We start from the raw sequence: 12965 nt of genomic DNA on the forward strand, positions 1-12965 counted from the left end.
TGCATATTTGAGCAGTTGCCTTTAGGATAGTGTGGATCAAACAAGTTATTTAAAATAAAACGTTTGTCTTTCAAGACATGGTCAACATCCAGGTGGTAATAATAAATCCAAATAAAACTGGCTTTTCAAATCTAGGCAACACCAGATATTCTAACATTCTTTTCTTTAAACTAAAACTAAAGCTGTTTCTGTTTTACCTTAATAATTAGTAGAACAACAATTTGACACTGTAAACTGTTGCTGCTTGTCAAAGTCCTAGCTCAGCTCCTCGGTCCCAGAGGCCGCTAGGTGGCGCAGTGCAGAGAGCCCTGGCTCTGGTGTCAGGGAGACCTGAATTTCCATCCAACCTCTGACAGGAGCTGTGTGACCCTAAGCAAGACACTTTAACCTCTGTTTCCTTCAGTTTCCTCAAATGGGATATTCACAGCACCTACCCCAAAAGGGCTTTCAGGATCAAATGAGTTATTTGTTAAGCATTTAGCACAGTGCCTGGCACATGGTAAGCGCTATAGAAATGCTTATTCTCTTCCCAGGGGGACCTTTTGTAAGACGTAACTTCTCAGAGTCTCATTTACCAGCTTTTTAATATTAGGGCGTTGAACTAGCTAATCTCTAAACTCTCTTCTCTGTCTAAATCTATGAGCCTGGGACTAAAGCTTTGGGGCTGAAAGGAGCTCCTGGCTGGTCCGCAAAGGGGGCCGGGGCAGGGAGCCTGGGGGAGGCGCTTCTTGCGAGGTCCTGGATGGTCTTTGTCTCCTCCCGCCGGACGACCCCAGTATTTGCTTATCTGACGTAGCTTCACCTGCAACAACCAGAGGAATGGGGGTGTGAATCGCAACAAGAAAGGAGTTTAAGAAAATGAAACTGAAACTTTGCAAGCCATCTGGGGCGGGGCAGGGAGGGGTGGTAGAAGGAGCCAGGAGGGAGTGCTGACTGCACCGCTGCTTCTGCCCTCTCTGCTCCCCAGTTAGCCCCTCCAGAGCCCAGCAAACAAACGTCGCAGCCCCGGCTCCTCGGCTCAGGAGCCCAGACGCTGTCTTGATGGCCACTGACGGCGCTGCCTCCGTCCCACCTTACAGGGTCCTGGTCCAGGTGCCCAAGCTCTGTTCTGGACTGGAGAGGAAACTGCAAAAGTATTTCCAGAGCCGCCGTCAGTCTGGGGGAGGCGAGTGCACGGTCAAAGCCGGCCCGGCCGAAGGCACTTTCTGGGTAGAGTTTTTGGAAAGAGAAGGTGAGCAGAAAGGGGCTGGGGGAGCCGCTGGACAGAAATCAGAGTGGGAGGAAAGGCTTTGGCGGGAGACGGGGTGAACTGGGAGAGGGCACCAAGGTGGAGGCCAAACTGGGCCAGGAGAAGAGGCACTGGGAAATGGTGTTCATATAAAGCCTACTATGTGCCAGGCACTGTGCTAGGTTCTTTACAAATATTAGATCATTTAATCCTTGGAATAGCGCTGGGAGGTAGGTGCTATTATTATGCCCATCTTACAGTTGAGGAAACTGAGGCAGAGGCAAAGTGGCTTGCCAGTGGTCACATGACTAGTTAATGTCTGAGGTCACATTGGAACTCAGTTCTTCCAAGACTCTGGCCCCAGTACCATCTAGAGGTCCCTATTGGGATAAATTTCTGCCCCTTTTCGAGGCCTCTACTCAGTGTTTTCAGTGGGGCTGGATATGGGCTCTCTCTCACCTTCATTTTGGAGCTCAGGATTACCAAGGAAGGTAAGAGATCAATCCTCTTTGTACCAGATCAATAAACATTCATCATAATGATGAGGGTCTTTATAAAAATGTAGAAGTATAGGGATTAGGGGTGCTCAAGACCCCAAAATACCAACACACCAGGTCCTGCTGAATAAATTTGACTCGTCTTCTCTCAGCCAAAGAAAAGCAAAATATATTAAAAGTTCTCTATATTGGGTAGACTCTTAAGGAACCTCAGTATCTGTGACACTTCCTTTGGACAAGAGGGCCAGAATCATCTGACACAGCAACTGTGCTAGAAAATTCTATGGTGCTCTCACACCACATGGAGGCAAGATGGGGTCTTATATACAGAAAGGTTGTGGGAGGAATCTAGGGGTGGAGTTTGGGGAGGGTCATCAGAAGGAGTCAGGCGAGGTCAGACTCCAGTGTGATTATTAATATGTTAATCCAGAGTGATTAAGGGTGGGAAGTTGCTGGAGGCTACCTGGCTAGGCCAGTTAGAGGGTGTAACAGTTGATTTGGGTATAGATATTTTGGGAGGATCAAGGGTGAGGGGGTAGCTGGATAATGGAGGTCCAAGCTAGTAATAAAGGTTTGGACAGAGCCATTGTGAGAAGCTTATGGCCTCAAGCAAATACCCTATGTGGGAAGACCCAAGGAAAGCTCAAGGAGGTTCCCAGAGCCTGCACCCCAAGGATTCAAGGAGAGCTAAAGGGGGCTCCCAGAGCCTGCACGTCATCAATAGTTGTATGGTTTTACCTCCTCTGTGTTGCTAGAGAGCCAGTAATCTCCCAACAATACCATCCTTAGACTCACAAACTCTTGGAAGAAGTTGGGAAGACTAACCCAGTAGAGAAAGAGAACTGCCAATTTAGAGGGACCTGAGCTATTTCTTGGGGTGGGGAAAAGCTGACCAAGATTATATCTGGATCGTGTGGGCTCTCACTATCCACTATATTCCCCAAACCTTGACGGAGTGGACTGGACCCTGCATTTTCTCAGGATTGATTTGCCACCCCTTATCCTTCATATGGATCTGGAGTTCAGGTTCAGTGAAGCTCTAAATATGAATAATAATGAGGTAGAAGAGAAGAAAAGAGATAAATCTTTAGTTACCTGTATATTAGGATTCTGAGCAGCAATGTCAGAGCACAGAAGTAGTCAAAACAGATAATGAAGCAAATATAAAACTAAGAAATATTGTACAACATTATTGGTCTACCAAGGTGTGGATAGCAAACTTAAAAAAAAATTTTGGAGGGGGGAAGGCAAAGCAAGGTGAAGCAATTGGGCTCAAGTGACTTGCCCAAGGTCACACAGCTAGTAGGGTGTGTCAAGTGTCTGAGGCTGGGGTATGAACTCAGGTCCTCTAGACTCCAGGATGGGTGCTGTATTCACTGTACCCCCAGCTGCCCCAAAACTTTCTTTTAAAGAAAGCAAAATAATCCATGTGGTAAAACAGGATGCTGGAAAAAAAAAGCAGGACACTGGAAGGGTGAAGTTAATGGTAAAGAAAGAATATTTCCAGATAACTTTGCTCCCAGAGGGAGAGAGAGAAAGAGATAGACAGAGACAGAGACAGAGACAGAGACAGAGAGAAGAGCAGGTCTCTTCACAGGCAGTGGTCCTTGCTGCTGTGTCTGTGGTACTATAGCGCCCTCTAGCAGCCCAAGGTAATCATAATCACTAAATCTAACCACTTAATAGCCCCTTTTAAGTTTCCCAATTCTCACAATAAAAATCAGAATAAAGAGAATGCCCAGAACCCACTATCCATGACGATGTTAACAAATGGAGAACCAAAAGAAACAGGAACATCTTCAAAAACATAAAATGTACAAACTAACACAAGATTAAATAGAGATCCGACACTAAAAGTGAGTTGGGTGCCATTATTCCCACTTAATGGATGAGAAAACTGAGAGTGGAAGGTTAAGTCTTTTGCTGAGAATTATACAGTGAGTATCTGAGGAAGGTTTTATGCCCAGTTCTTTCTGACTCCCAGGTCTAGCAATCTATCCACCTTACTATCTCTTTGATTCTAGTAGTATTCAACAAATATTTGTTTAAGTATTAGGGTACCAACAATAAGCAGTTAGACAGTGACAAGTCATTTTCACATTACTCCATCTCATACAGGTGTAAGCATTTCAAAATCCCACCCAGGTTCTCTCTGTTCATTTTTTTTCTTTGTAATCAACAGGCCTCTCTTGTAAGCCCCACCAATCCTTTGGGCCCTTTTTCCTGATTGTAGGAGCCAGAGCTAAGCTAGCATTCCAATAGTTCAGGTTTGATGTTGGGATGAAGTAAGGCACTTACATTGAACACTAACACAAGGAGGATTGCTTTGTGCTAACACAGCCAGGGGCAGGGAAATGCAGGGCCAGTCACACTGATCCTTCTGGCCTCCGGCCTCTCAGCTTGCTTCTTAATACTATAGGTTCTGCTCCCTATCATTCTATGTCCTTAGTGCCCTACCCTATGTCAGGTTGGACAAGTCTACCTTACAAAACCTCCTTATGAAGCTCGGTTTAACAGATTCCAGAGTATTAGAAAGAGAACAGTGAAACAGAAAAGAAAATAATGAGGGGAGGAATTGCATAATTATTACAATTTTTAATCAGAGAAGATCTAGCATTGACAAAAATTGCTACTCAAATTTGATTTAGTACCTGAGTATCATAACACTTAAAATGGTTGACTATGAAGCGTCATTCCTAAATTGAAGTGCAGACAATATAAATGTAATGAGGGGGGACCATGTCTTGGTACCACTTCCTTTTTATATAAAAAAAGAAGGTTAAATCTCAGCCTGGCCACTTAATTATCACATAGAGTGATTGACTTGGAGGGGTGGAAGAGGCAGAAGGTACCTTGTGCAGAACTTGGTATTTGAGCTGAGCCTAGAAGGAAACCAGAGAAGCTTGGAGGCAGAGGTGGGAAGGCAGAGTGCTTCTGGCATGGAGAGCAGATAGGGAAAGGCACTGAATCAGGAGATGGAGCTTTGTGCTAAAGGAACAAAAAGGTCAGTGAAGTTGAACAAGTAAAAAGAGGTGAGCAGGGGCAGTTAGGTGGCACAGTGAATAGAGCACCGGGCCCTGGAGTCAGGATGATCTGAGTTCAAATCCACCCTCAGACACTTAACACTTACTAGCTGTGTGACCTTGGGCAAGTCACTTAACCCCAATTATCCTGCCTTCCCACCTCCAAAAAGACAAAAAAAAAAAAAAGGTAGGTAAGTAAAGTTGGAGAAGAGTGGAAAGTTGGGAAGGGACCAGGTTGTGAAGGTCTATAAAAGCCAAAGAGCATTTTATATTTGTCCTGGATGTAATAGGGAGTCATTGGAGTTTATAATAGGGGAGAGTGAAACGGTCATCTGAGGTTTAGGAAGATCATTTTGGCAACTTTGTAGGGATTGAACTTGGATCAAGTGAGGATGATTTTTAAAGGAAGGGACACGGTCATATTGGGAGGCATGAGGGGTCCTGTGACTTGACTGATGTGTTGGTTGGTTTTGTTGAATTGCCTTTTTTTCCCCTCATGCCTTTTTTATCTTTGTCATATTGGTTGACTTTCTGAGTTAGGAAACAGAAAGCAATTGTTAAAAAAAACTGTCCAAAGAGGGATGTTTAGGGGAAAAACAAACTGAATTCAGCTCAAATCTGGTATTTGATCAAATCAAAACTGGGCAATTCCAGTTGACTGTTTTGCAATGGAGGGAAGTGCTGTAAATGCTGATTTCTGAAAGTTCAAAGGCCAAGCTGGGGCTGAAAGCCAAGGGGAAGCTGGGTGCTTCCTGCCTGTGACTGGCCAGTGAGCTCAGTCACAGGGAAGTTGTTTATAGCCACAGGGCAAAAACTTAACAGCTTGGGAGGGACTCTTCTGGGAAAACAAAAGAGAAAGTTTTCAAAGCCTGGGGATTAGATTCCGGGCTGGAGAGGAGGATTGAGGCATCAAATTCTTTCCTGGTCTCTGGGGTCCCAACATGCCCCTTTCTCCCTGCCCCCCACCCCTGAAGTTGCTAAGGAAGTTGCAGTGCTATTTTCAGAGCCCCCAGTGATTTGGACAGGGTGAGTGTATGCTCACACTGCAGATGCTGTGCTCTGAGATCCTTCTCCTTTTTTTTACCATGAGAAAGGTAGTTGAGGAAGGGTAGTACTGGGAAGGGGTTGGAGTTCATGCTGACATGAGGTGAGGGGTAGATAAAGGAAAGAATAAGCTTATCAGATGTCACAATTGAAAAGGACCCCTTAGAGATCATCTAAAATAACTTCTCCAATTTTACATTTAGAGAAACTGAGTCCAGAAGAGAGAAAGTCAGGCAGTCATCAAGTATTGTTAATTACTTGCTGTGTTCTAGGCACTGTGATAAGTTCAGAGTAAACAAAAGGAAGGCAAAACATGGTCCCTGCCCTTCAGAACTCATCTTTTAGGGGAGGAAACATGCAAATGACTAGGTTCTTACAAGATACTTTTAGAACAGATAGGAGGTAATCTCAGATGAAATGGACAAAGTAAAATGGAGCAAAAACAAAGAACAGGGTGGAAAGGGGACAAGAAAGACTTTCTGCAGAAGGTGGTGCCTGAGCTGAGTCTAGCTGGGAGCCAGGAGGTGGAGGTGAAGAGGAAGAACATTCCATTCATGGGTGACAGCCAGCATAGTCACAGCCAGCATAGTCACAGAACAGAGAGATGGCATGTCATGTCTGAGAAACAGAAGGCATAATCATAGAGTGATGTAGAGGGGATTTGTCCATGTAATTAAGTGGCAGAGCCAAGAATTGGACCCAATGGGAGTCAGGGACCTTGGGTTAGATTCACTACTTTTCCCCTTACAGCCACTGTGACATTCAGCACATTACTTAAACTCTCTGCAGTTCAGTCTCATCTGTAAAATAAGGAGGATGGACCAGGAGGCTGCTTAAACCCCTTTTTTCTTTTTAATCAGTAGTTTCTGATTGTTCAGTATTTAGGTTACTATGACAACTTATAACTCTAAACCTATGACCTAATGTCCTTAATGACCTTAAAGTCAGCCCTGTCACCTAGAGAAATGTTGTCTTTTGATTGGGAAATTACCAGTATGGCCTAGGCAGAGTATCAACAGTTAGGTGACCATTGAACCCCTCTGGAGGGGGATTTCTATTCCTGCTCCAACATTTACTCCTGACTGGGGGAGGGATTGAAGGGGCAAACACTCCTTATGTTTTGATCCAGGAGGAGAATCTGTCAGAATCACAGAAACTTATTAAGGCTAGAGTGACAGTCTGGGAAAGAAATCATTTGAAGCATCATTAACTACTGATCCTTATAATGGACTCAGTCACTTGCTGAAAATAACTATGATACAAAGCAAAAAAAAAATTTTTTTTTAATACTTTCAAAGGTGTTGGGGGAACATATATCTAGAGAGTATCTGGGTTCAAGTCCTGCCTCTACCATCCAGAGAAAGAATTATGGAGTTTAAATGCAAATTGAAGCATACTATTTTCATTTTTTTTCATGGTTTTTCCCTTTTTTTTCTGTTTCTACTTTCACAACATGACTAATGTGGAAATATGTTTAATATGATTGCATATGTATAACCTATATCAGATTGCCTGACATCATAGAGAGGAGTGAAGGGAGGGGACGACAGGAGAAAAATCAGGAATTCCAAACCTCATAAAATGGAAGTTGAAAGCTATCTTTACATGTAATTGGAAAAAAAATAAAATACTGTTGTTGGTTTAAAAAAAAAAAGAAGTCATGGCAAACCCAGAGAGAACAAATTCAGTACAGTGGTATGTAGGAATTCATCCCAAAAAATAAGTACATAAAGAAAAAGTGATAGGTTGCACATGTGAAAAGTTTAACAGTTGGCAGAGTCAAGATGGCAGAGCAGAAGCAGAACCTTCCCGCAGCTCCGGCTTCCACCTTCCCCAAACCATGTAAAAAGGGGACTCTAAACAAACTTTGGAGCTGCAGACCTCACAAAACAACACAGAGAAGCTAACCTCCCGATGAGGAGTGGCCATCGAAGTGCTCTGGGAGCTGAGCCCAGCCCCACACCAAGGCTTTAGCCCCAGGGCAAGCCTGACCAGCTGTGGACTGGAGGAACTCCAGATCAGCAGCAGCTGTGGCCATTTCCAGATTTATCAACACATAGATTCTAAGAACAAGGTGAGAGGTCAGTGCAGTCTGGACTTTGGTACCTAGTAAGTAGGAGTGCGTGGCTTTTGTCCCCGGGGAGAGAAGCCGCTGAGCAGCTGTGCCAGCCAGCACCATGTGGCAGCTTCAGCTCTTGGCCTGCAGACTGTAGGGGGACCAAGGACCAGTCTGAGAGGTGATTGCTCTTGCTTTAACCTGCTTGGAGCTGGATTGCAGTCTAGGGTGGAGGTCCTGGGGCATGTGTCCAGCTTGCCAGAGCATGTGGAGGCCTCAGAGAGGGCAGCCATCTAATACCTCTGGCAGCTGAAAAAACCCCAGCATTTGGGACGAAAGTTCCCCTGTCTGGTGGCAGAGTCCCACTGTGGCAAAAAAAGCCCAGGGGTCAAGTGACTGAGGGGCAACATGACCAGGCAAAGGAAATAAAGCAGACAGAAGATTCCAACATTACACTCCTATTTTGGGGACAAAAAGGAGCAAAGCATGGAACAGGAGGAAGACAGTGAAGTCAGAACTCCTGTACCAAAAGCTTCAAAGGAAAATAGGAGCTGGTTACAGGTCATAGAGGACCTTAAGAAGCAGATAAGAGAAGTGGAAGAAAAATTGGGAAGAGAAATGAGAACAATGCAAGAAAATTACAAAATGAGAGTCAACAGCCTGACTGAGAAAATACTACCTTAAAAAATAGACTAACTCAAATGGCAAAAGAGGCTCAAAAAGGCAATGAGGAGAAGAATGCCTTAAAAAGCCAAGTTTGCCAGATGGAAAAAGAATCTCAAAGGCTCACTGAGGAGAATCATTGCTTCAGAATTAGATTGCAGCAAATGGAAGCTAATGACTTTATGAGAAATCAAGATGCTGTTAAACAGATCCAAACAAATGAAAGAATAGAAGGCAAGGTGAAATATCTCATGGGAAAAACCACTGACCTGGAAAATAGATCCAGGAGAGATAATTTAAAAATTATTGGACTACCTGAAAGCCATGATCAAAGTAATAACCTAGAAATCATCCTCCAGGAAGTTCTCAAAGAAAACTGCCCTGATGTTTTAGAACCAGAGGGCAAAACAGAGGTTGAAAGAATCCACCGATCACCTCCTGAAAAAGATCCCAAAAAGAAAACTCCTAGGAATATTATAGCCAGGTTCTGGAATTCCCAGATGAAGGAGAGAATATTACAAGCAGCCAGGAAGAAACAATTTGAATATTATGGAAACACAATCAGGATAACCCAGGATCTGGCAGCTTCTACACTGAGGGATCAAAGGGCTTGGAATATGATATTCTGGAGGTCAAGGGAGCTGGGATTAAAACCAAGAGTCACCTACCCAGCAAAACTGAGTATCATGTTTCAGGGGAAAATATGGTCATTTAGTGGAATAGAGGACTTTCAAGCATTCTTGCTGAAAAAACCAGAGTTGAATAGAAAATTCGACATTCAGATACAAGAAGCAAGAGAAGCATGAGAAGGTAAACAGGGAAAAGAAATCATAAGGAACTTATCAAAGTTGAACTATTAACATTCCTACATGGAAAAAGAATAATTGTAATTTATAAACCTTTCTCAGTAGTTGAAGGGAATAGAAATATACATACATACATACATATATATATATATATATGTCTATATATGAAGGTATATGGGCATATGAATACATATGTGAATGTGTGTATATATGCTTACAAGTATACATAGATAGAGGGCACAGGACCAATTTAACAAGAAGGGATGATACTTAAAAGGTGAAATTAAGAGGAGAGAGGAATATAATGAGAGGAGATGGGGAGAAACAGAATGGGGTAAACTATCTCATATAGAAGAGGCAAGGGAAAATAATTACAATGGAGGGGAAGAATAGGAAGGCAAAAGGGAATGGGTCAACCTTATTCTCATTGAATTTGGCTTGAGGAGTGAATGAAATACACACTAAATAGGGTATCTCACCCTCCAGGAGAGTAGGGGGGAAGGGGATGATGCGAGGATGATGGGAAGGAGGGCAGGCTGGTGGGGAGGGAAGTTGGAAGCACCCACTTTTGAAAAGGGAAGGGATCAAAGTAGAGAATACAAGTGGGAGGTGGGATAGGAGGGAGGGAAATATAGTCAGTCTTTTACAATATATCTACTATGTTATTGTTTTGCATTAGCTATACATGTACAACCTATACTGAACTGCTTATCTTCCCAGTAAGGGTGGGTGACAAGGGAGGAAGGGAATGAATCTAGAATTCAAAGTTTTAAAATCAAATGTTTAAATATATATACTATTTTTAATACTATTTTTACATGTAATTGGGAAATAAGATATACAGGCACTGGGTCATAGAGATCCCCCGGAAAAGTCGAAAGGGGTATGGGAGAAGATGTGTTAGAGAGCAGATTGGAGGAGGGGATATCCTGTGGGAGTGCTATTTTGGGGTGGTGGATAGGGAAAAATGGGGAGAAAATTTGTAACTCAAAATATGGCAGAAATGAATGATGTAAATCAGAAGTTAATAAATCATTTGGAAAAAAAAAAGAAAAGTTTAACAGTTAAAAAGAGAGACATAGGATAATCTTTTGAATGGATAACGGAATCAAGGTGAAAATTTCCTGTTTGTTCATCTGCTTGTTTCAGGATAGAGCAAAACAACATATTGATTAGCAGAGGAAAACAAGCCAACATAGAGAGAGAAATTAAAGATGAAAGAGAAAATGAAAGTGTTGAATGGAGCAAAGTTGAAAGGAGATTGTAGGGATCAGGAGGTCTAATTTACAGCGTGAAATCAAAGGTGAAATGAGAGAGTGGGAGAATTAATACAAGTTTCAAGGTGAAGCTTAGGAATGATAAAGATTATGGAGGGGGTGGGAATCAAGATAGAGCTGAGGGTTGCCTCCAGAAGGGAGAAGGTTGGACATAGCCTTTATGAGAAGCATGCTGGGAAGAGAGGGGTGAGAATATTTGGTCTGCAGCTGTGAGGGCGTAATTGCTATTGAGTAGCACACATTTATAGTAGATTCATTCAGCAACTCTTTTTAATTAAAAAATTATGCTACTAACAAACATTAAAACTAACATTACCATGTACATGTAGAACAGAAAAAAAGAAGATTGTGCAAGAAATTTCAAATTTCTGTCATTTAGAGCATATTTAACATATAACTTTCAAATCTGTTCTGCTTGTCTGTGATTCCTTCTGGATTTCTTTCAATGACCCTCTTTTATTTCTTTTGTATTTATTTATCTCCCTGCTTCCTCCACCAAAGTAAAAAGAAAAAAAAAACATTTGTAACAGATATGCATTCCTAGGGAAATGAATTCCTACACTTGTCTTGTCTGAAAAATACATCTTTTTTTATATTGTAACTTGAGTCCATCATCTCTGTCAGGAGGTGAGTCTCTGGAATCATGATTGTCATTGCATTGATCAATATTCTTAACTCTTTCACTTTTTTTCCTTATAATGTTGTCAATATTGTAGAAATTATTCTCCTGCTTCTACTCACATTACTCTGTGTCAGGGCATGTAAGTCTTTCCACTTTCTCTGAAATTCTTTTGTCTTTTCTGTTCTTGATGTCTCATAGAGCGATCACCTCTCACTTTGTATAATTCTAATCTTTAAGAAATTATTTTCTTCATGAGTTTTTGTACCTCTCTTTCCATTTGGCCAATTTTTCCTCTTAAAGTGCTATTTTCTTCATTTTTTTTTGTGTCTTTTTTACCAAGCTATTAATTGTCTTTACATAATTTTTCCTGCCTTACTCTTGCTTCTTTTCTCAGTTTTTCCTACCACTCATTTTATTTATGTTTAAACTATTTCAAGAATTCTTGCTGGGGATGGAGTAGAAGCAGGAACTTGCTTGAGATCTCCCCCAAATTCCTCCAAATACCTATAGAAAATGCCTCTAAACAAATGCTAGAGCTTCAGAACCCATGAAATGATGGAGTGAAGCAAATCTCCAGCCCAGCATGTCCTGGAAGGTCAACAGATAGGGTCTATCACACCAGGCTAGGAGCAGAGCTCAGTCCACCATGGACCATGTTGTAATAGATGGGTCTGGAGCAGGCCTCAGAGGACTGAATCACTGAAAACTGTAGTGGTTTCCAGATGTTTCAGCCCACAAACACTTAATATAGCATAGAATGTCAATGGAAAAACTCTGTTAGACCTGAATGAGAAAGGAATGTGGTCCATCCCCAGCCGTGGGTCAGTGGAGGTAGCAGTGGTAGCAGCAGCAGCAGCTGCTTCTGGAGCTCCCAGCCCACAGACAGTGGGGTGATCAAGGAGTTGATCAGAGGGCAATTGTAGGAATCTCTTTGCTGGTACTGAGGCAGGATTCTCTTCTCTTTGCCCTGCTTGGATCTGGGTCGTGATCTTTGGTGCCATTCCTGGGGTGGGGAGGAGCACTGGTGTGGTAGAGCCTGTGGTTCAGTGGAAAGGGAATCCTCTTCACAGTTCCAAAGCAGAAAAGAGTGCTTGTGGTCACTCAAAGGCCAGAGCACAGGTCAGGAAAGGAGGGAACCCCTTTCCTTTGACTGTGCCACCTTGGAAGAGCTTAAAATTTACAGGTCTTTAGAAGAATCTCTGTAAACAGCTGTATACAACCCCTGAAGCTTGGGACAGTACACCCACCCCCACCCCCACTGGAAACAGAGTGCTATCTTGACAAAAACTTAGAAACTCAAGTATTTAGCTAAGAAAATTAGAAAATAGTATAAAAAACTCAAAATATAGAATCTTACTTTTGTAACAAAGAATATCAAAATATACAACCAGAAGGAGAAGACAAAATCAAATTTCCACAGACCATTGAAGAGCTCAGAAAGACTTTTGAAAATCAAGTAAGAGAAGTTGAGGAAAAGTTGGGAAGAGAAATGAGAGTGATGTAAGAAAATCATGAAAAACAAGTCAACAGCTTGCTAAAGGAGACCTAAAAAATACTGAGGAAATAACACCTTTAAAAATAGACTAACCCAAATGACAGAAGAGGTCCAAAAAGCCAGTGAGGAGAATGCTTTAAAAAGCAAAATTGGCTAAATGGAAAAGGAGGTCCAAAAGCTCACTGAAGAAAATAATTCCTTAAAAATCAGAATGGACCAAATGGAAGCTAATGACTTTATAAGAAATCAAGATA

General features: G+C 42.3%; 1 protein-coding gene across 1 annotated transcript in view; it reads left to right on the forward strand.

Moving 5' to 3' along the window:
- Positions 1 to 757: 757 nt before the first annotated feature.
- LOC138143769 (protein mono-ADP-ribosyltransferase PARP14-like) overlaps positions 758 to 12965 on the forward strand; it is a 76562-nt gene continuing 64354 nt past the window's right edge. Inside the window, exon 1 of the mRNA XM_069065044.1 lies at positions 758 to 1231. Coding sequence (XP_068921145.1) covers positions 1042 to 1231 — 190 coding nt within the window. The 5' untranslated portion in view covers positions 758 to 1041. The remainder of the gene's footprint in view (positions 1232 to 12965) is intronic.

This window comes from Petaurus breviceps, unplaced genomic scaffold, assembly GCF_028583685.1.
Source record: "Petaurus breviceps papuanus isolate PSGF00001 unplaced genomic scaffold, PetGlider_PUasm1.0 90654, whole genome shotgun sequence".
In the NCBI taxonomy this organism is placed as follows: domain Eukaryota; kingdom Metazoa; phylum Chordata; class Mammalia; order Diprotodontia; family Petauridae; genus Petaurus; species Petaurus breviceps.